At 54.4% G+C, this 23,027-nt stretch overlaps 2 protein-coding genes across 5 annotated transcripts in view; one reads left to right on the forward strand and one right to left on the reverse strand.

The window, feature by feature from the left end:
* NAT10 (N-acetyltransferase 10) overlaps positions 1-2,769 on the forward strand; it is a 43,782-nt gene extending 41,013 nt beyond the window's left edge. For all 3 annotated transcript variants that reach the window (XM_035262336.3, XM_035262335.3, XM_035262339.3), the window contains one exon: positions 1,938-2,769. In XM_035262336.3, coding sequence (XP_035118227.1) covers positions 1,938-2,049 — 112 coding nt within the window. In that variant the 3' untranslated portion in view covers positions 2,050-2,769. The remainder of the gene's footprint in view (positions 1-1,937) is intronic.
* Positions 2,770-6,561: 3,792 nt separating this feature from the next.
* The window catches only part of ABTB2 (ankyrin repeat and BTB domain containing 2), a 206,790-nt gene continuing 190,324 nt past the window's right edge, over positions 6,562-23,027 (reverse strand). For both annotated transcript variants that reach the window (XM_054240748.2, XM_009007907.4), the window contains 12 exons: positions 22,710-22,799; positions 22,086-22,187; positions 19,783-19,879; positions 19,213-19,348; positions 17,186-17,415; positions 15,543-15,721; positions 14,997-15,102; positions 14,691-14,793; positions 14,096-14,186; positions 10,325-10,393; positions 9,886-9,999; positions 6,562-8,179 (listed from right to left, as the gene is read on the reverse strand). In XM_054240748.2, coding sequence (XP_054096723.1) covers positions 7,982-8,179; positions 9,886-9,999; positions 10,325-10,393; positions 14,096-14,186; positions 14,691-14,793; positions 14,997-15,102; positions 15,543-15,721; positions 17,186-17,415; positions 19,213-19,348; positions 19,783-19,879; positions 22,086-22,187; positions 22,710-22,799 — 1,515 coding nt within the window. In that variant the 3' untranslated portion in view covers positions 6,562-7,981. The remainder of the gene's footprint in view (positions 8,180-9,885; positions 10,000-10,324; positions 10,394-14,095; positions 14,187-14,690; positions 14,794-14,996; positions 15,103-15,542; positions 15,722-17,185; positions 17,416-19,212; positions 19,349-19,782; positions 19,880-22,085; positions 22,188-22,709; positions 22,800-23,027) is intronic.

The following is a 23,027-nucleotide window of genomic DNA, read 5'->3' on the forward strand; positions in this document are numbered from 1 at the left end:
CCCAAAGGACTTACGTTGGTTATAACTATTGAAATTTCCCATATTACAAATGAAACACTAGCCAGGTGTGGTGGCTCATGCCTGTAATCTCAGCACTTCGGGAGGCTGAGGCAGGAGGATCGCTTGAGCCCAGGAGTTCAAGACCAGCCTGTGCAACAAACATAGGGCATCCTGTTTCTACAAAAAAAATTTAAAAATGAAAAGCTGAGAAATTTTTTAAAATATTCATTTGTTCACAAGAATGACTCAGTCATTGTTTTGAAGATCATAAAGATTGTGGTGAGAAGAGTGGCATTGTTTTATGTTTACATTTTTGCAGATCTCTTAAATATCTGGCTTAACAGAAGCAGCTGGATTCTCATGTCTGTGTCTTCATACTTTGTATGAATATGTCATATCTTACACTCTGGAAAACTGAATATTTGTGAGAGAATGAAAATGAAAAAAGGCAGATAACTATTTTCATACTAAGACAAATACATTTTGACCTCACGGACACCTGAAAGAGTCTTAGGGACCCCAGCCGTCCCTAGACCACGCTTTGAAAATCTTCACTCCAGGCTTCTTATCTGCAGAGTGGCGCATTTGTAAACAGCTTAGGCTGGAACCTTCCTCAGTTTTCTGTGGGGTACGATGAGGCCTCCCCTGCCCAGAGCCCCTGGAGTTGAGGCTTTCACAGCTCATTTGGGGGTTGATGGGGAGGGCGAATTTTTGACCCTAGTCCCCTAGTTACTGGTTTCCTTAAGAGTTTGGAAACATTTGGAAAGAGGAAACCTTGTGACTCTAGGAACTCTAGATCCCAGAAATCAGATACTGTCTTCCAGTGTCCATAAATCACTGTGGCATCTTGAAGGATCCAGCATCGATGCCGGCCTCATTTCCTAGATGCTCTGTGGTGCAGCACAGAAGCCCACTGTCGGTGTGACCTGCCTCTGGTTTGGCCAACATGGCAGATGTAGCACAGGGCCCATGATGGCTTTGGCCTTGAGCATGGTGGCTTTGACTGGAACAGAAGCCCGGGGAGCGGGCTTGCCGTGGAGACGGCCCCGGCGCCTCGCTCTGCAGAGCTCGTCCTCCCCGGCCCTTCGGCCGTTGCTGGTGTTGAGAAGCCTCTTGAGTCCAACCAGCCAGTTGTGTGCTTGTTCATGTGCTTGAGGGCTCTGAGTCAATGTGAAAGCTTGAGCTTTGTGAGCTAAAAACACTGGGAGCTGTTACTAAACACTCTCTGAGGCCTTTCTTTTTCCTCCTCTGAGAGGCACTTCATTCATAATGGTCTCTGGATTGAACTCTTCACTGTCTTCTTGTAGGGAAGTATTTATTCCCAGAGCAGAATTAAACCTATACATTTCTTAATGGTAGGTGGCTATTTGCTGTGCGGTTCCTGTGCCAGTCTACCAGGGAAGAATCCAGGGCTGGTCGCAGGGTGTCACCTGAGTTACTGTTTGGGTTTTCTTCTTCTCATATAGGAAAAATACAATAGCAGTAGCACATCAGAAAGTATGGCAGGGTTTTCCTTGGAGTCTCATGGCTTGTATGAGGGACTGTCTTCAGGGTCATTGGGATCAATATGTCTGGCTTCCAGAGTCGCTGCAGCGGTGAGAGTGGTGGTGGGGACTCTTTGTGGTGCCTTAGATCTGTCTGGGGAGAGGGGAGCCTACCGCACTCTGCCTTGAGGTTCTTGAGGTGTTAAGATTGAGATTTGTTCTTCCACAGACTGAGAGCTGCCTCAGGGCAGGAACTGGGCTGTGTGGTGTGTCTCCAGCCCCAGCATAATGCCCTCAGGAGGTGTGCAGAGGACACTGATGTCCGATTGGGTGTCCTACATCAAGTTCCAGACGCTGGAAACCCTTTTTAACAAGCCAAAGTGATGCTTAAAGCAGTCTCAGATGTTCAGACCTGTACATGTTTCATGCTTGCTATTTTTGATTTTTCTCTAGTGACAAGAAAAGGAAGTTAGAAGCCAAACAAGAACCCAAACAGAGCAAGAAGTTGAAGAAAGACAGAGATACAAAGAACAGAAAAGATATGAAACTGAAGCGGAAAAAGTGAAGAGAAGCTTGGGCCTCAGTGCTTGACCATGGGGAGACAGTCTCACTTTCTGAACCCGCTCTGGCCGGACTGGGCAGCAACCTGGACTGAAGCTGGCGGTGAATTCAGCCTTGGGCCCGTGTCAGACTGTGCACTCAACCTGGCTGAAAGCAGATTCACTCCCAAATGGGTCTGCTTAGAACTTCATGGCTGGGTACTGCCACCTCTGGCATTGCCAGGAGTCTCTCTCGCCCCTTCCCCTCCCCAATCCAGGGCCCTCCTTTCCCATAAGTTCATACTTTGCTTAGGGCCAGCTTTTTAGGCTCCTTCCCACACATGTGGAAGCTACGTTGCCTCATCCCTCAGAGGTCCTTAAGTATTTGCTTTCTGGTGGTGCCCAGGGGGCTGCTGGTGGGCCACTGGGTCTCTTTGCGGACTTGTGCAAACACCCTGAGGCCTGGAGCAGGAGGAACTCCAGTCCGACCCGGTGTCCATGGCAGCCCATGGTTAGGTGTGCAGGGATTTGCTGATGTCATCTTGCGCTCTTCCATTCTTGGCTCCAGCAGAGCTACTGCCCCACCGTTCCAGAAAAGCCTGAGGCTGTAGTTTAGGTAGGATGCCACATCTGTGTCTTCAGGACCTGTCATCTCATACATTTGGGAAAAGATGTGGGGAAAGGCCATTTTGCTAGCAGGGGTGAGGGGAGGGATAATCTATTTTTAATAAATAGCATCCTAGAAAGACCAGCTGCCTGTGAGTGTTCTGAAATCCACATATGTGGAAGTTTCTTCTGGTTCTTGGCTGCCTGGTAAAATATGGAAGGTGTTGGTGTCAAGGTCAAAGGTAATCAGTGTGTCTAGGGCTTCCCAGCCCAGGAGTCTGTGGGAGAAGGGGCAGGTGGGTATGGTTACCCCCACGGGCCTGGTGTGGTGGCTGGAAGCCAACTGGAACTGCCTTGTTTCCTTCCCATCTCCTGCCAGGTCACTTGGTCCCTTCCATTTGTTGGGGACAGAGATTACCTGTTGGGGACACATAGACTTTGGTATGTTTTTTAAATGGTATCCAGGCTAATGAGCTTGCAGCCCCAGTATGTTGTCGGGGTTCAGAGGACAGGGAAGGAAACGGTAACTTCTGAACCTAAGGGTACTTCACATGGCTACATGTGAGAAGAGCAGGTTCTGTGTGTGACCCTAGAACTGCTGAGCCTTGTCACTGAGGCTGTCAGGACATGAGCCGAGGGGCCTTTCATTTCTTGGAACTGTAGTTTCCTGGCCACAGACCTCTGTTAGGTCTGTAGGAAATTTTGCTGGAGGCGGGGAGAGGGCATGAAAATAATTTTTATTTTCTCAGGTGGGTACCTGAGCCTGCCTTTCAAAGAGGGTTTTCTTAGAACGTGGTCAAAAACAGAGTCACATTCTCAAATGGTCAGAGCTGGATGGGATTGTGAAAGTTGTCCAGGCATATCATCCTTCAGGTAAGTCTCCCAGTGGGTGCTGCTTTGGGGTGCAAGGTGAGAGGGCTCAGGAGCCAGGCTGCTCTGCCCTGACCCTCACCGTGGCCTTGGGCAGGTTACTGCATGCTACCTGCTCTTCAGGTCCACTTCTGCAAAGTGGGAGTGGTAGGAATAGCACCCCGCTCCTGGGGCTATGGTGAGAAGTGGGTGGGTAGAGTGGGAAGCACTTTGAACAGTGCCTGGCACATAGCAAGTGCCCACTTAATCTCTCAGGGTTCTGGGCATTCATCAGATCTAACTAGAGGAGCTGCTCGAGTTCAGTTACATGCCAGCTCCAAGAATCCTCAGGAAGGACTGAGGTGTTTTTTAAAAACGAGACAGGGTCTTGCTCTGTTGCCCAGGCTGGAGTGCAGTGGCTCAATCATAGCTCATTGCAGCCTTGAACTCTTGGGCTCAAGCCATTCTCCCACCTCAGCCTTCCAAGTAGCTGGGACTGTAGGTGCTCACCACCACACCTGCCTATTTTTTTAAATTATGTAGAAGTGGAGTCTCACTCTGTTGCCCAGGTTGGTCTGGAACTCTGGCCCCAAGTGATCCACCTGGGCCTCCCAGAGTATTGTGATTAGAGGCATGAGCCCCCACGCTTGGCCAGGGCTGGCTGTGTCTAAAACCACAACCTAAGCTAGAAAAAGAGTCTCACTTGGGTGGCAAAGAGCATGCATGTTGCAGTCAGACTTGTCTGGCTCTGTGTAACATCTCTGTATCCTTGGACAGGGCCTCTTTGTAAAGCGTGTATTCCTAAACACGTGCTTGGGCCTTTGCATGTTGTGCACATGATCTTGGTTCTCCTTCAAACCTGAAAAGGCATGCCTCCCCGAGACCTCACCATCTGGCCCCCAGACAGAGTGACATCTGTAAAGCTTGGCTGTCTTAGGAAATGTCACTTGCAAAATGAATTCAGATAGGCCAGCCATTAATGCTGTCACCAGAAGGGGAAGAGGCTGAAGAAGCCTGAACAAAGAAGGTTACTAAATGGTTGTCCCCCATACCCCTTGCCAGGCAGGGCTGATGCCGGCCTGCTTCAGTGCTTCCACTGCTCATCTGGCCCAGCAGTCCCCGAGGACTCTGGAGTGACCAGGAGGCGGGACACAAAAGGGGCCGCTGAGGCTGGGGAGTGGGGGAGGGGCAGAAAAAGTGACCGTCACCTTGGAAAAATGTAGACTCATTATCTGAGACTGTTTGAGCACCGGCAGCCATTATGCAGGCCTAGGGGGTGGGGGTAGGGTTGGAAGCCCCTTGGGCCCGAGTAGGCAATTTCAGACTATGGGGAAAAGGGGCTGCCCTTGATTCTACAAACAATTGGTTTGAGTTAAACATCATCTGGATCCTCAAAGGGGACATGAAAGGTAGCCTGAAAGGGAGAGGCTGGAGGCTTCCTGCTACCTGCCACTTCTGGAGAGGCTTTTCTTCAGAGACAGCTAAGGCACCAGCTTATAATTGTCTGTGGACCCGCTGGAGCGGAGTCAAATCCCTGTGGACACAACCCATGCTCTCAGCACCTGTGTACTCAACGACTTCCGTACGAAACTCCCCCCGGCCCCTCTGGCTGCTCATCGCCGGCAGAGTAGGGCAGACTGAGCAGTGGCCCTGAGTTAGGAGGAGGTCCACCTACCTGGGGTAAGTGATCATTTCCGTTTGAGTCCTAGCCCCTTGGAAGAATGTCTGATTTTTTTTCTAATTTAATTTTAAATGTTTATTCAAAAATGTATTCCTGCTACTTGCAGGCTCAAAGGGGCCCTTCCCCCCCTCCTACCTCCACTCTCTAAACCCGCAACTCACCCTCTCAAAAGAGGAAATGGCTGATCCCACATCTGGATCTAGAAGCCAACTGGATCTTGCCTTCTAGGCTGGGTACTGACCGAGGCGTGTCCTGCAGGGGTGGGGAAACTTGGGCTTCTTGACACAGACCTGTGAAGGGTAGCCACTTCGTATGGCAAGTGCTGGGGAGGGACAGCCCTCTCTACCACCTTCCGTAGGCCACCATGCAAGGTGTGGGGAGTGCGCTACCTCCCTGTGGCCCCCAGAGGGCACGATGGGTCCATGTGGCCACTGGGCCCCAGGCTGGACCTGAGCTGCCCTGCGTGGCCCCTGCTGGAATTGGGCCTTCCCAGGGACTGGGATCTTTATGTCATTCCCCCAACTCCTGAGTCATGGCCAGTCATTGACCCACAGCCACTTTGGTTCAGGTTCCCAGTGACCTTAGGCATTTCTGTACCTGCCTCAGGCAGGCAGGTGGGCAACTTTTGAGAGAGTCTTGCTGTTGTGTTGCCCAGGCTGAGGTTCAGGGGTGATCATAGCTCACTGTAGCCTCGAACTCCTGGGCTCTCTGATCCTCCCACCTCAGCCCCCAGAGCAGCTGGGAATATAGGTGTGCACCACCATGCCCAGCTAATTGGCAGGGAATGTTTTACAAACTAGTATTGGTGCCTGAACTTTGCATCTAAAACTACAGCCATAGTCCCAGAACACTCTTGGGCCTCAGGCAGTGCCTCACCATCTCCCTCCATTACCTCTGCTAGTGTCCTTGCGGTGACACAGCCAGCTTAGCTCAGCAGGGCCTGGAGGCAGCAGTCACCCAGGGATAGATGCCTCATATTAGGCCGAGTCGGGCCTGGGTGGAGGAGGCCCTGCCGCCACTTTGGTGGGCTATGCCATTTGGGGATGTGCCAGGGTTTGCAAACACCTCTGAAGACAGCCCCCAAAATAGCTCCCACATAAAGGGCCGTGGACAGGCATGGGAGTGGAGATCAGGAATGCCTGGTGCTGTCATATTCCTCGGTCATTTGGCTCCTGTCCGGCTTCGTGGCACATATGTGCTTAAATGTGAGCGAGGGTGGGTGAAGAGCAGATCCAGGCCGAGTTTCTGGAGAGAGGAGAGTGTGGCGGGCACAGCAACAGCTTTGGTAGGGTCTTGACTCTGAGAAGCTGGAGTCAGCTCTGGGATCCTTTCCCGGTTCTAAGGGGCTCCTCCCCAGGTCTGAACTCTGAGCAACCCTCTACAAGGACCAGTGAGGCCAAGGTCATTGTTAATGAGTGTTTATTGTTAATAAAACCATGGTACATTTACAGTAAGTGACATTATTGTACAGTTAAAGTATCATACAATATTACAGCAATAAAATAATGACTATTGCTTTGTACATCCAGCCAAGCAGCTAGTCAAAATATTTTCCAGGATTGCAAGCCCCTGGGGGCTTTTCAGGGTGGCCTGAGTGACGCCTCCTGAAATCTCCGGGGCTTTTGGTGAATAAATAGTTTCTAAGGTGCGGCCAGACAGGCGGTGCCTGATGCTGCCCCAGTGTCTGGTCCATAAATACAACAGGTGTCAGGGGAGCCCAGGGACTGCAGAATTCAAGGACAGTGCCTGGAGGGGACCCAGCAGAAGGGCCTCTTCTCCCAGCCCTTGTCCTCCACCAGTGCCCTGTCCTTTATCTCCAAGAGTCACAGTCCCCAGTGAGAAGTGTTTGCCCAGCTCTCAATCCTACGTTAAGGGAACTTTTCACTTAAGAGACCTGACCAGGGAGCTCTGCTGCTTGGCCCCACAAAGGCAACCTAGTCTATAGGCCTGAGGGTCCAGAATCCACCCATTTACTTTGGCCCCTAAAAGCAGCAGCAAAACAAAAGCTGAGGCCACAGGGCTCCTACACGGTACCCCATCCCCTACCCCTTGCCCCTCCACACCAGACTTAGAAACCATCAGCTGGGGAACTGCCCTTTGCCACCAACTGAGCAAGGTGGTGATAGTCCTGATGGGAGGGACTCTGGAAGTCCAGGCACCAAAGATAGTGGGGGTGGGGGGTGACTCTGGGTGGGAGCAGTGGTGGTGGCAGGGGGATCCTCAGGCCACTGGAGGCCCACATCAAGCCTTTCAAACCTTTGAGGAATAAGTTAGGGATTTGGGCAGCTTATGTGACATTTAGGAAGAAAAATACCAGCTTTTGAATCACTATAGACGGCCGGGGGCCTAGGCAGTATACGTTCCATACATTCATAAGGATTGCCGCACCCCCAGGTACCCCAGTTGGGATGGTCTGAGTTTACTGAGGCCCTAGGTGTGCGTAGAGCTTGGGGGGCCTAGGCAGAGGTGGGTCAGGATCAGCTGCTGACCTGCAGAAGAGGGGCACACGGGGAATGCATGGCTGCCCTCGAGGTACACACTGGGATGGGGAGAAGGGCCGCCAGCTGGCTACATCTCCCCTCTGCCCATCACTGATTGAACAAACAGCTCTGGGGCAGAGGAGCTGAGGGTGAGCTGCCTGGTGACGGGGCTCAGGGCACATCTGCCTACCCAAGGACAAATCAATGCCAGAGGAAGCATCTAGGGAAGGAGGAGGAAACAGCCAAGTGAACCTGGCTGCAAGGGGGCCTACAACCATTCCCTGACCTGGTGGGCCCTGGCACCTCCATAGGTCCTGGCCTTGGCAGCCTCCGCTCCCTGCCTCATACCCGGGAGGTGATGTAGACAGAGTGCACGCGCTCAGCCAGGGTGCTCTGCAGATCCTGCAGTGGGTCCAGGCCCTGCACTTTGCTGCTGCGGCCGTAGATGAGCTGCCGGAAGGCGTCCTGCTCCAGCAGGGTCTTCATGTGCTTGAGGAAGAAGCCCTCGCAGAACAGGGCCAGTTCTGGGGCATTGTGGATCTGCAGGGCAGAGAGAGGAGGGGTGAAGCCCATGGCCTTAGTACAGCCCCACTCACCCTCACGCCCAAATATTACCTACCCATAGCCACGGCCCTGCTTAACCACCCTGGCCAGGGGAGGTGTTTCCTGTCCCTGCATCTTGAGGCCAGCTCTGCTATATCTGAATTTCTTCTGTAAGCCTCTCCTGGGAGTGGGACCCATCTGGGTTCAAATCCCAGCTGTGCCACCACAGCCCTCGTCATTTTCCTTGCCTGCATCACACTGTCATGCTGCCTTGTTAAGTGGCAGTCATCCTTGTTGGGTTGGAAATTCTCTTCCTAAGGGTGGGAATGGGGACTGTCCACTGCTGGGTGTCCAGGGGCCAGCACGAGGCCCGGCATGTGAGTGTGCATGTGGTAAATGCTGGATAAGGATGTTCACTCAACAGATATCAAGGTTTTCAAGTTCTGCTCTGGGTTTTACGTTCTGAGGTCAAGGTCTCTGCAGTGTTGCTGCTGTCCTAGTTTGGGGGAGAAAGAATCTGAGGAACCAAAGACAAGGTAGCTGCAGATGGCGTTGATGACTGTGAAGGAGGGAAAGCCAGTGTGACAGGATGGCTTGTGGGAGGCCTGGGGACACCCACTGATGAAGATGAAGGGCTGGAAGGAGCTTTACAGGAAAAGGGAACTGTCACAAAAGCCCTGGGTCGGGGCAAGGAAGGAAGCCTGGTGGAGTGAGGGGAGATGTGGGTGGGGACTTGGGGGCTTTGGAAGGCATGATAAGGGCTGGCTGTTACTTAGCCTGCAGCAGGTAGAAACCCTTTGGTGAGATTAGGTATGGGAGTAACACAGTTTTTGTACTTTTTTGGGTGGGGGCCGAGTTGAGACAAGGTCTTGCTTTGTTGCCCAGCCTAGAGTGCAGTGGCATGATCACAACTCACTATAGTCTTAACCTCCTGGGCTCAAGTGATCCTCCTGCCTCAGCCTTCTGAGCAGCTGAGACCACAGGTGCACACCACCACACTCGGCTAGTTTGTAGAGACAGGGTCTTGCCAAGTTTCACAGGCTGGTCTAAACTCCTGGTCTTCCTGCCTCAGCCTCCCGAAGTCCTGGGATTACAGGTGTGAGCCACTGTGCCTGGCCATGGTTTTTGAGTTTTTGAAAGAACCTTATGGATTGCAGGGCTAAGGTGAGACAGGAGGGAGGCTGGACTGATGCAGTTGTCCAAGAGTGATGCTGGTGGCTTGGGGCAAAGCGAGGGCAGTGGAGAGGAAGGGAAGTGGAGAAGCCGCTGATGTGTGTGAGGTGGAAGGGTTTTTGCAAATCATAAAGGATTCCTAAGGTTTGAGTCTGAGCAACTGAGCAATGACTGTGCTGCTTGTTGAGATGGGGTAGCTGGGGAGGCACAGACAGGTAAGGAAGAAAAGTAAGTACCTGTCGCTTTGATTTGGCCCAGAGGCTCAGCAACTTGCACAGGTCCCACAGCCCAGGTGGCAGAGCTGGGCCATGAACCAGCACATACCTGGCTCAAATCACCTTCCAAGCTACCATGTGGCCACTGGGCAGCAGTGACCCCAGGCTACAGAGGGAGTTGCTAACCCTCCCTCAGCCCCTACACTCTCCTCAGAAGCAGCCCAGCCACCTGCATCTCCAGCTACATTCACATGGCCAAGGCCCCATGGATCAGACTCTGGGGGGAGGTGGCCAGCAGGCATCCTTGGGTCTTACCTTGGCATATTTGTAGGTGTTCACAGCACTCTCCATGCTGAGGGTCTGGGAGCACAGGATCTCGCAGTGCCTCTGCAGGGCGTCCAGCTGGAACAGGCTGGCAGCTGACAATAGCTGGCAGAGAGGCAGAGCAGGCCTTGGGGACTCATGGCCAGGCCGGTGGCCTGGGCAGCATGGAACAGAAAGCCGCCGAGTGCCATGTGCCCTGCTGCCTCCCGCCCTCAGGCCCCACTACCTTCTGATTCCCCTGGGCCTAACCATCCCTCCTGAGGCATGCACTGAGGCTGGGCTCGGTGGTGTGCACAGTCCCCATTTCTCAGAACTGCTCTTCCTGTCAGATGGAGAGGAAGGGCCACCTTCCCTCTGTGAAGGGGGTGAATGGGAGACCGAGTAGCTGGGGACCCTGGCCCAGACCCCCTCCTCCTCTCCCGGGTCTCACCTCCAGGATGTCAGTGGTGGGGATCTCCATGGATTCTGTTCCTCCGTAGTACAGATACTGCATCATCATCTGCGGTGGGAAGAGGCCCGTGTGAATGCCACGTGGACCTGACGCCTGAAAGGCCTCACCTGGCCCATAGGGTACCGCTCCAGCTGCTGCCTCCAGGGGACTATCCCTCTGCAGGTCCCCAGCTCTGTCTCCCTCCCTGTCCTGCTCAGGTTGAGACTCGTTTTCCCTGGACCACCACCTCTAGAAGTCAGCTCCAAGACCCTCTCTCCTGAGTTCCTGCCTGATTGACAAGCTCTCTCTGTGGAGTGTTTTCCCTACCATCCTCCTGATAACCCCGTGATCCCAGGAGGGAAGTTATTATCCACAGTTGGGGAAACTGACTCCCAGAGAAGGAAAATGACTTGGCTCCAGTCCCTCAGTTCCCCGAGGCCTGCAGCAGGGCTCTCGCATGGTGCTTGCCCCTGTGCAGCTCACCGCTGGTGTGCTCTAGATTCTACACAGGGAGACCAGTGGGGAATCTCTGAAGGAATGTCGGAGGAGGCTGCCTCCTGCCTTCCCCTCTCTGCACTAGGACGCCAGTGTGGAGGTGAGAGCCCCATCCTGACTCTCAGATGTGCTCCCTCAAAAAGAAAGCACAGAGCCCAGGCCCAGAGCTCCCCTGGACAGGCTGAGCCCCACCTTGGGCTCCCAGGAGCAGGGGAGCCCTAGATACCAGATGAGGTGGCCCAGGACCGGGAACTGTTTTAGTTCTGCTGCGGTTTCAGTTACAAACTCTGCCATCACGCTGGAGCCCAGTGAGGTTCCCAGTTGGAAAAAGAAAAACAATTCTTTCTGGCTGGCTGAAGAAGCAGCCCCAGCAAGGAGCTGGCAAGCGTGTGAGTAAACACAGCTCCAGCCGGCACAGTCGGGCTCTGTTGGGACCGGCCCTGAGGCTGCAGAGGCACCAGAGGGTCTAGGAGAAGGCCCAACTGTGGGGAGAGAAGTGGGGAGACTGGCCTGCCAGCCTTGTGCAGGCATAGGAGATGTTGGCCAAGGCCCACCCGAGATGTCAGTCTCTCCACACCTCTAGAGGACTGGGAAGCTCCCACGACCTTCTGCAGCCTCTCCTGGAGCCTGTGTGGCGAGCTCATGATTGCACAGTAAGTGTCTGCTTCATCTAGACAGTGTGTGCCTTGGGCAAGCCATACCAGCTCCCTCTGCCCTCCCCATGCAGGGCACTGAGTGGGTACTCAGTAAGGTGTATGCCCCTCACACAGGGTAGGGGTTGGGGGCCCAGGCAGGCAGGTCAGATCTTCCTGGAGGGATTCTTTGCTAAGGGATGGCCTCAGGGCGTGCCTTAGGCCACAACTCCTATCCTGGCCTGGAGGGCACCTCCTGCTGCATTTTGGGATTTGGTGGATCTCCCTAAGGCCACTTGAATGCATAAGAGGCCGCAGAAGTCAGATCAGAATGGCTCACTTGGAGTCTTGCCATAGGAGCTGGGCAGCAGGCTGGCAGAGGTGGATGAATTTTGCACAACCTGACAGCCCCTATTAGGATACAGGTCATGTGCCTCCTGGAACCAGCCAGCCTGTGGGGCTAGACAGGCTGCTCAAGAAAAGGCCCCAGACAGGACCAGCTGCAGAGGGGCAGCAGGGTTACCTTCTCCCCGAGTGGGCCATATGGAAGCTGAGACCGCAGAAACCATGTTGGAAGAGCAGGACTGTGGTCCTCTGGCCTATATGGCCCCAGTGCCTGGGCTTAGTTGACAGTGACCATGGCACATCTCTAGATCCAGTATAATAACAACTGACGACACGTGGCTTTGAGCATTTGAAATGTGGCTGGTCTGGATTGAGATGTGCTATGTCAAATGTATGCTGGAGTTTGAAAACTCAGTATTTTAAAAAAGCAGAATATCTCAGTAACTTTTTAAATTGATTACATGTTGAAATAATATTTTGGCTATACTGTAAGTTCAAACATATTAAAATTAATTTCACCTGCTTTTTTATTTTTTATGTGACTAGTAGTAAATCTTAAGTTACGATATATGACTCACATTCCATTAGACAGTACTGCCTAGATGTCCTCGGGCCTGTGTTTCCTCCCCCCGAAAACAAAGACAATAATGATCCCTCCACACATTCCCACCAACCCTGCCAACATGAGAACCAATGAGATATGTGGGCTGGGTGCCATGGTTCACGACTGTAATCCCAGCACTTTGGGAAGCTGAGGTGGCGGATCACAAAGTCAAGAGATCGAGACCATCCTGACCAACATGGTAAAACCCCATCTCTACTAAAGATACAAAAATTAGCTGGGTGTGGTGGCATGCGCCTGTAGGCTGAGGCAGGAGAATTGCTTGAACCCAGGAGGCGGAGGTTGCAGTGAGCCAAGATCATGCCACTGCACTCCAGCCTAGCGACAAAGCAAGACTCTGTCTCAAAAAAAAAAAAAAAAAAAAAAAAAAATTATATATATATATATATATATATATATATGTATTTGGGGGTTGCTGGAAACCTCTCAGGCTTTGTTAGGGAGCCCTGACCCCAAATTGATGGCTTCAGACTAGCCCCTCCAGGGAAGCCTGGAAAGCTAAGGTCTAGAAGCCCTATCTGAAATGATGCCCCAGATATGGCAAAGTTCTGCACCCAGGGGACCCACGGGGCAAGGCCAGTGCCCTGGGGCTGGTTAGAACAATCGCCCAGAACTTGGCGAGAGGCTCAGGGGAAGGCACGTGTATGCTGTGGACATGAAGCCTGTCCCCTATTTGCCCTCCCAGCAACCCTGGGAGGAGCCAGTGGGCTGCTGAGCCTGTTTTGTGGCAGATGCCCTCCCTTGGCCTGGCCGGTGAGCACAGGTGGCCGAGCCCGCATGTCCCCTTAAGGCAGCACTCACCCGTGGCCACACGTGCTCTCCCCAGTCTCCAGTGATCCCTGCAGCCCCTCTAGGTCCTGCCTCCTGCCTGATCTGAGCATGACTCCACCTCCCGCTCCCACTCACCTGCCCATTCTCCAGAGTTGGATTAAGGGGTGGGAAAAGAAGGAAAGGGAGACACCACCACTCTGTGGCCTATGCCAGAACCCTGGGCCTCCCCTCCCCCACATCCATCACCTGAGATCCCAGCCAAGTCTCTTCCTCTGGACCTTGTCTGCCCTGACTTTTTAGTTTCTAGTACGTAACCTTGTATGTTCTGCAAAGCTGAGAGCCCCATAGACCTTTGATCTTCTACAATCAGGATGTGTGCCTCATGGCCTTTTCTGCCTGACCAGCGTGGCTGGGGTTTGATGCTTGGGAGAAGTGACGCAGCCTCCACCAGCACCTCCCAAGCACGCGGCTGCCTGGGGATCTTGTGAAGATGCAGGAGGGGTGAGGTGAGGCCTGGGGCTCTGCATTTCCAACAAGCTCTCAGTAATGCTGGAGAGCTTGTTAGAAAACATAAATATTTATGTTTTCATAGTGGGCTGGAGCCCACTGATAACAAGGACTCATAACCTAGCTGTGTGGCCTTGCATGTCCATCTGCAATCTGCCCAGACTACCTGTCCAGTGGCTAGAGTTCAGGACCAATATGACAGGTTCTAAAGCTGCAAGCCCCCAACGGGATGGCCACCTCTGCATAAGGAGAGACCTGGATGCTCTACTGGTTCAACGAAATACAGAAGGCACTGGGAATAGAGTGGACAATTACAACTAATGCACAGCCACCCACAAAGGTGGGCTCCTGGGGGAGGGGCACCCCTCCGAGAAGAGGATGGCACCAAGACCCACACACCTGAAAAATATGGTACTTCATGTCGCTGATCTCAATGGTCTTGCTGCTGTCCCCATCCTGTTCAGATTTATTGGTCATTAGTGTCTTGAACCTGGAGCAAAGGAGACAGAGCAAAGCAGGTTTTGAACCTTTTCTCCACCACTGTGCAATGGCAGTGTCGTCACCTGACCGGCTATCACGAGAAGGAGCATTTTACAAATTACTGCTGTGCTCCTAAAATAATTTTCAGCGAGTGCCATTTTGCATTGTCCTGGGAAGACATCTGGGCTGAGCCTGATTCTGTCCCCCATACAAGTGACCTGACACCTGTGGCCAGAATGTTGACTCTTCCTTCCAGAATATTTATGTTTTCTAATAATCAAAAACAATAACTCAGCCAGAAAGAACACCACCTCAGAGCCCCCCTTTCCTGCTACCCCTTGTCCACCCTGCCTCATCCTGCCATGAGGCAAATGGGGCTCCACTTCGATGTGACCGGAGTCTCAAGGACAGAGGGAGCAGGGTATAGCCCCAGCCCGTCACTCTGTCACCTCGAACCTGAAACAAGCTGCTTCCGCACCCCTGGGCTGGGAGTTTGTTATCTGAGGCTGCCTACCTGTTAGAAGCTGTCACCAGCAGGACTTTATGTGCATAAAACAGCTTTCCTTCCACTAGGAAGGTCACGTCTGACATCTCCTTATTGTTCAGAAAGTGCGGATCTGTGAAAACGGGGAAACTGAGGGAAGTGGCCAAGGACCTCTGCTAGGCGTTGCTTGAGTGTGCCTTGAGATGCGTGTCAGGGCTTGGGAGTGGGACAGAGGTGAGGAACAGGAAGACTGAGGCTGGGGCCTTGGCACTTGGAAATGGAGAAAGTTGGCAAAGTGGGGAGGGGGTGAGAAAGGGAAAGGGGGGAGGCCTTCACCTAGCCTGGCTGGCAGGGTCTTCCGGATCTCTGGGATGCTGGGGATGGGGCTGCTGCCGTAGCAGTGGGTGAAGATGGCAGCCAGTTGCTGGATGACGGAGTCGTTCTGTGGGGAGGGGAGAGAGGGCCTGTGAGCTGCCTGTCTGTTCACAGACAGATATGTCAGGCGAATTTCAAAAGTCCAGGCTAGGATTAGAGCAGCCGCTGTCTTTTGTTCCTGCTGGATGTGGCTTGGCAAGAAATGTCTGTTCCTTCATCAGTGATTCCCCAAATGGCTTTTTTGGCTAAGTTGCAGCCCAGACGCATCCATGGCCTATGACCTCTACAGCCAGGCAGTGCAAGTCTAAGTCTGGGTGCTGGGGGCGTGTGTGTGTGTGTGTGTGGTGTGCGTGTGTTGGGTGGGGGATCCCTGTGTGTGTGTGTGTGTGTGTGTGTGTGTGTTGGGTGCGAGATCCCTGTGTCTGTCTGCATGTGTCCATCTGTGTGTCTGTCCCATGATCTGGGTCTGGGCCGTGGTCTTGGGAACCGGCCGCTGGCCACACTCACCTTGCTGGTCTTGAGGATGTCAAACATGAGCTGCAAGCCCTCGGTCACCAGCTCCTCATTGTACTCCTCCTCTTTGATGGAGCTGAAGTCCCGCAGGAGGCTTTGCACCATCGAGTACCGCGACTGTGAGAAGGAGGTCCTCAGAGACTCGATCCAGATGTGCAGCTTCCAGGGGACCCCTGGCCCAGGCAGGGAAGAGCAGGCAGTCACACACCGCAGCTAAGCACCCCCGGCACAGACCAAGACGCCAGCCTTTCCGGAGCAGACTCCCAGGACTCCCTACTGTTGTCTATGTAGAGCACCCTGTCTCCTCCCGCCTGCCCCCTTCCTGTACACTGAGTGGCCCTCTCAGGATGGCCATGGCATGAAAGCTTTAATTCATTCTGATAAGCCTTGCTGGCAGGTCAGTGTGGAGTTTCAGGTTCTCATGAGATGAGGTGGAGGAATAGCTCCGGCCCAAATGCAGGAAACTCAAGCTCTGAAAGTTAGCGTAGCCTGGGGATTTTGAAGTGTTGGCCCAGCACCCATAGCAGCCTTGTTATTTATTAGGCTCAAGAACTATTTGCTAGAGAGGTCTCAGTTGTGGAGGGGTAGCCGGGAGGGCTTGGATGGCCAGAGAGTATGCCAGGTGCTCAAGGACACACAGGCCTCCATGCCTACATGGAAGCCCAAAACCAACCCAGTCTTGCAGCTCACTGGAATGCCACTGCACATACCCAGGTGCATAATGACTGTTTACCAGTTCCCAGTGGGCGTCAGTGGGGCTGTAACTTAACACTGTTGTGAGAAGCTCATGACATAAACTAGTCATGTCCCTGGTCATTAGAGAGACAGCTTCTTACTCCCCAGCCTCACTGTGGGTTAAAAAAGAACTGATGGTGTTTGCCAGCGACACAGTGACAGCAGTGTGGTGGTGGTGGCATCCTTGGGTTACTGACTGCAGGTGGCAGTGACCTCTCCATTTCACAGTGAGGAACACTGAGGCTGACTCACTACTGTCTTTGCCTAGCCCTGGGGGTTTGTGGTCCTGTGATGACAATGACAGTACTATCATCTACCAAGTCCTCACGGTGGCCACCATGCCTTGTACTTTAGATGATGTCACCCCATTTTTAGAGAAGGATCATTAGCACCAAACCCACAGAGAGAGGCCGGAATTGAGGCTTGGAGAGATGATGTGGTGCGCGGCTCACACAGGATCTGACGTAAGTCTGTCTGTCTATCTGAGCAGCCTCCCTGGAGGACACCAAAAGTCCACAGACTCACAGACCCAAGGAGTGAAAGGTTAGCTGAGTGCCAGGCCTGCCACCTCACAGCGTGGAGTCCTGATGCAGAGGCTCACAATGCTCCACATCCCTGGTCTGTGACTGGGGAGGGGCAGCGAAGCTCCAGCCAGGCAGAGTGGAGGGCCCGAGGGGAGAGGGCTGGGCCTTGACCCCAAGACGTGGCACTGCTGAGCACTGTCTGAGGCCCAGGGCCCCTCCTGACCTGGCTGCAGCAGGAGCATCCCAGCCTCCACCCTGGAGCTTGTCTGCCCTTGTGGGACCTGGCCCTCTTAGGCCTGCTGGAGAGCAGCACAGGGAGTGACCACGTGTGTCCGTATGCATGCACAGATGTGTGTGTGCATGCCCGCGAGGCCTCACCCAGCGCCCTCAGCTCCATGGTGATGTCCACGTAGCCGTGCTCGGCGCTGTAGTACATGGCCTCCTGCAGGGCCTTGGTGCGGGTCCGGCTCAGCCGCACGGGCCCCTCACTGCCGCTGCCCTGGCTTGACGTGTCGCTTTCCTCCACACCCTCGGCCAGGATCTCCTCCAGGGACAGCACGTCTGCTTTAGCCTGTTGCGGCTGCGTCAGTAGCTTCCTCAGGACATTCCTGCGGGGCCCAGGGATGAATGAAGGTGAGGGCTGAGGTCCCACAGGCAGTGCCTGCCCAAGCTGCCCCCCGCACCCCCTTGCCCCGACAGGCTGCTCTGGGGCATCTGAGAGCTCAGAGGTTCATGGTCTTCCTCCTCCAGGCAGGTAGGCCAGGGCTCCCAGGGTCACCAATCCCTGTACACCTCCGAGAGGCAGGGCAGGGTGCAGGGGAACCCACCCTTCCACCATCCCGGCATTGCTGAGAAGTCCCAGGCTTTGGGGCTGAGTGAACTCTGCCATCTGGGCTGAACCCTGACCGCTTTGGTATCTGTATTACAGGGTGTCGGTATTGCACTTTCCCGGGGTTAACATGAGGCTGATGTAAGGCTTTAAATGCAGAGCCTGAAACACGGCAGGTCTTCCTAAATAGCAGCTGACTCTGCGTATAAAAGTGTCTAAAACACAGGAAGAGCCCAGTAAGTGCTTATTTGGTCCCTTCACGTTGATAAGGATGAATTGAAGATGAATGTCACATAGAATTTCTTCATATATATGAATGAAGACACAGAATGTTAGACCCATGGAGGACGCTCCTCTGCACTGCTGCTTTTAGCCTCATGAGAGCCCACATGCATCGCTGTCACAGGCGACGAATCCGTCTTGCTCAAGGCCACTCTGAGTGGGGGTACAGACCCAGGACTTCTGGTTCCAAGGCCTAGGCTCATTCTGTCACCTCCTGTGGCCTGGGGCTCTGGGATGGATGCAGCATGGGTGGGACTGCAAGATTACCGGGGGCTGACCTGCTCCAATGCCACCTGGCAGACCCTCCTCATACCTGCCAACCCATGGCCTGGAGGTGCCCTTCCAAGGACCCAAGGTCCTTCCCAAGGACTCCTCCTCATGTGTGGACTCGTGAGCTCAGGCAGTTTACAGAGCTGGGCACTGGCATGTGAAGGTGAACTAGCCACCCTGCCTGTCCCAAGGGTCCTGTGCTCAGAGTGACAGGCGGGCAGTCTCCATGCATGGTGACGAGGCCTCCACTGGGATGCAGGCCCTGGGTGGGGTGGAGAGGCCTAGAGGTGGCGATGTGGAAGATGGTGCCTGGAGGGTCGGGGCTGCTGAGGTGGGTGAATGTGAGGGTGGGTTGGAGACAGTAGGAGAGAAAAGCATTCTAGGGGAGGGGACCCCAGCCAAAGCACGAGCCTGGTGGCAAGAACAGTGTTAGGGAATTGAAAGTCAGTGTCCTGCCAGCCAGCCCTGCTTTTCCAGCCCCATTTCTGCCCTGTAATCACCTCTTGTCTGGTCTCCTTCTGCCCCTCTGTGTTGCCTATGACCAGCCTGCTGCTGTCCCACATACCCCTGGGCAGGCCTGGTCCCCACAAAGCAAACGCCACCATCTATACCCAGGGCAGGGTACAATTTCATGCCAGGAGCCTCTGCATGGCTAAGCTATATGCTGTCTGGATGCCCAAGACCACTTGGGCACTGGTGGACCACCAGCAGGTGTGGGAAGCAGTGTGGTCCTGCGTGGGCTGTGGCAGCTGCAGAGTGGCGTCTCACTGGGAAAGGGGACAGTCTTCCCTGGGCGTCGGGAGGCCCAGGCTCCAGTCCCAGCTCTGCCAGGAACCAGCTGTGGGGCCTCCCCCATCTCTGGCCCCGGCGCTGGCTCAAGGCCCTCATCTTTTTGGTTTACTCGCACACAGGCTTGGAAAGGTCTCCGGGCCTAGTTTTTCTGCTCCCATTGGGGAAACTGAGGCTCCTGTGAGCTTATTTCAGCGCCCTCACGTCACATAGGGTAGGAATCCCAGGCAGGTACCTGTGGCCGTGGGCAGCTGAGTGGCTGAAGCAGTTCATGTCCTCGTGGAGGGATGAGGCCATGCCGTGGGCCTCGAGCATGCTGAGAAGCGGGTCGGCACCTCGGCTCAGCAGCAGACTGACCAGCTCGTAGTTTCCTGAAAGGGAAGGTGGGCATCATGGAGGACCCTGAGACGGCGGCCGCCAGGGCAGCTGAGGTGAAAGGGAAGGGAAAGCGGGATTCTTGCAACTCTGAGTAATGGAATAAATCAGCAAACCCCACGTTCATCTGCATTTGGCAGGTGAAGTGGAGGGAGAGAAAGAGGGCTGTCCATGCCCTGCCCCTGTGCCCCCTCCCCCGGTCCCCAGAGGGAAGGGCCTTCCTGCCCTGCTGAGTTCTGCCGGATGCTGAGCCCAAGAGAAACTGATGGGTGGGGCCAGGAAAAGCCCCCCAGTGGCCCAGAGAAGGGGTTTCAAGGACCCCCCAGGGTCTGTGTGTGCCAAAGAGATCCCTGCACGTCCAGCTACATGCCTGGCCAGGCTGGAGGGCATGTAGGGAAGGGCAGACAGAGCCTCCGGGCACAGCACCTACCTGCCGCCGAGGCCAGCTGCAGAGGCGTCTCCGCATAGCTGTCCTCACCGCCATTCACTGCCGAGCCCTCCACATGGGCACCAGCGTCCAGCAACAACTGCCAGGGGCACAGAGGGGGAGGGCACTGCTCAGCACGACCAGGAGCACCTGGGAAGGGCCAGAGTGCTTTGGGGGACAAGGCCTTTAGTTCTCTCCAGGCATGTGACCAAGACACGGTTCACCCCAGCAGCTGAGGAACTGGAACTTTAGAACTCCGGGTTATCCTCAGGGCTCAAAGTTTCTAGAATCTTCAACTCCATTCTTGTGGCCCAGGACCAAGCCCCTAAGCTGTTAGGACCTCTGAGCTTTTTCTGTCTTTCAAATGCTTTCCCATCAACTGGCTGTGGCCACCTTTCCGAGAACTCATGTGCATGAGCAGCATAGAAAATGTTGCCCTCAGACTGGGCGCAGTGGCTCACACCTGTAATCCCAGCGCTTTGGGAGGCCGAGGCGGGAGGATCATGAGGTCAGGAGTTCAAGACCGGCCTGGCAAACATGGTGAACCTGCCTCTACTAAAAATACAAAATATTAGCAGGGCCTGGTGGTGTATGCCTATAATTCCAGCTACTCTGGAGGCTGAGGCAGGAGAATCACTTGAACCCAGGAGGCGGAGGTTGTGGTGAGTGGAGATCATGCCATTGCACTCCAGCCTGGGTGACAGAGCAAGACTCTGTGTCAAAAAAAAAGAAAAAAATGTTGCCCCCGATCTATGGGGTAAACCATGGCTCTGGGTGGCAGCAGGTGTTGGAGTCAAAAGGAGCAGGGTGCCAGTGCTGGCCACTGACCAGTGAGTAACCCCCAGCAGGTACTTCAACTCCTGGAGCCTCAGTCTTTCTCATCCACAGAATGGGAAGAGGGGGCTGCTTCCCTTTAGCTTTTCCTGGGAGAGGTACAGCAGCTACCCCAGTATGGCAGGTGGTGTGGCCGGTGCAGAAAGTCCCATTCTAGGACAGCAGAGGACCTCTCCCCATGCTAGCAAGGGCTGACGCTGACAGGGGACTGATGGGGCAGGGTTAACAGATACCGGGCAGTTCCAGATGAGCCGGTCCTGGTTCTGCCTTGGGGCAGGGGTGGGGTTACTCCAACTGGTAACTTTCAGCTCCCGTTCTACCTTCCCTGCCCGACTGCTCTGGAGGGAGCAACCTTCTAGCCCTCCCAGGCTCCTGGAAACCAAATCTTCCTCCAAGCGTGCATGGCAGTTTAGGCAAGCCCCACCCGCCATTCGCCTGGATACCAGGAGTGGAGTTCGGGCTGACTGCTCAATCCCATGGACTGTGTGGCATGCAGGACAGCCATCACTGGAGATGCAGCAGTCAGAAATCAGTCATGGCCCCATTCTCTGCACCAGTGCCAAGGCCATGGAGGTGGGGGCCTGCTCACTGGGGCAAAACTGGGCATGAGTCCAGGCAAGGCCAGGGTATAGCCCCGCAGGCCCAGTCTGAGCTGAGGTTGGGATTTTGCTCTGGTCCTCATAAGGCAAAGGCAGCAGGATGTGGCAGCCAGTGGGTAATGGCCATTCACGGAGTCCTTGGGATAGGCTAGGGCTGTGAATCAGCCAGACATGATGTCCGCCCTCAAAGGCCTTGCAACCTAGTGGGGAGTGAGGGCGTCACGCCAGCTTCCTGGAAGGCATGCCATTAAACCCTGTGTGTGCCAGCAATCTGAGTACCTGGGAGTGAATGCGTTTGGCTGGGGCACCTGCTGGCATGGGGAGTTGCTCTGCCCACAGCTTCTAATTCTAGAACCACCACCTGTCCCAATGCTAGCACAGCTACCTGGGCTGAGGTGGGCAACCTGCGGCTTGGCTCGACAGGTGAGTGGCACCAATCTGAGTCTGAGTCCTCTCCTCTCTCAGGAAGTGGGGAGGGGACAGAATTGCACAGACCTCATCACACAAAGCCAGCCCTGCAGTAGAATTCACGAGGGAGGGAAAAAGAGAAGGGTTGGAAAGATGGCTGGAGGTGAGAAAGCTGAGCTGGACTGGGACAGCCCCAGTGTGCCCGACACGAGAAAGACAGAGGTTCCAGGAGGGTATGACAGGACCCTAGTGCTGCCTGGACCCAGGTCCTATTTCCTAAAATTCCACATGTCCTTGCTCTAACCCCTCTCCTTGAGGCAACTCAGGTGGCAGCTGCCTTATCGATCAGGTGAGTTGGCCTTAAGCAGTGCCTTTGGGATCTCTGATTGAGGGCAGCGGCCCACTCAGCTGAGGCTGGGGCTGTGCTTGGGGCCCAGCCCACCTAGGTGGGGCCACGATGTTCACCTGGACCACAGAGATGTGTCCATGCAGCACAGCAAATGTCAGCGAGGTCCAGTGCCGGCTGTCTGGGTGGATGGAAGGGTGCCTGGGAGAGTTGCTTGGAACCTGGAAAATACAACAGATCATTTGTGTTTCCTGGGCACCCGAGTGAAGGGAGCACCCTGCAGGGATGGGGAACAGGAGTCAACAAGGGTTTTCTACATTCGATTGGTTTGCCTGGAGCACTGAGTGACAAGGCTCAAAAAAAGAGGATGGGTGTTTAACTGGCAGTGTCTTCCCTGGGCAAAAGACAGTGGTGGGGTGGGGTGGTGCTTTAGAAGTACTTGGGGATGGAAGGAATGGCTGGAGATCAGGCTGGTAAAAGGAGAAAGATCTATAAAAACAGTATCACAGCCCATCTCTCCACTCAACTCCCACCTCAGCCCACTCCCTCTCAGACAGAAAGCCCAGAACTTGGTAAGACTCCCCAGTGCTGCTAACGATGGCCTCTGTGCATCTTGTCTTTCTCGTCTTTTGACGCACATCAACTCAACTGCCCAAAACATCTCGACCACTGTGTTTGTTGGAGACCTCGGGGTGATCCTTGCTGGCCTAGGACCCGCGTGCAGCTCTGTGGGGCTTCCTCACCTGGATGTCCAGGTTTGCCCCGGCATCAATCAACATCTGGACCATCGCCTCGTCCCCCGCAGCGCAGGCATACATCAGCGGCGTCATACCCTGAGCAAATCAAACACATATGCTAAACTCTTTGCAAATGGAACACAACACTGCGTACCCACAGGCCTCTGCACCAGAAACCACAGATCGGGCCCCCACCACCCTGGCCAAGTGTCCTGTGCTCGCCTGGGTTTTGTGCTTCCTGGGCTGCTGGGGATAGGGCATGGGGATGGTGAGCGGGGGCACTGCCGTGAGCACTGCAGGACACTGGAGTGGGGGCCAGCGCAG

The sequence above is a fragment of the Callithrix jacchus genome, chromosome 10 (genome assembly GCF_049354715.1).
Source record: "Callithrix jacchus isolate 240 chromosome 10, calJac240_pri, whole genome shotgun sequence".
Classification (NCBI taxonomy): Eukaryota; Metazoa; Chordata; class Mammalia; order Primates; family Cebidae; genus Callithrix; species Callithrix jacchus.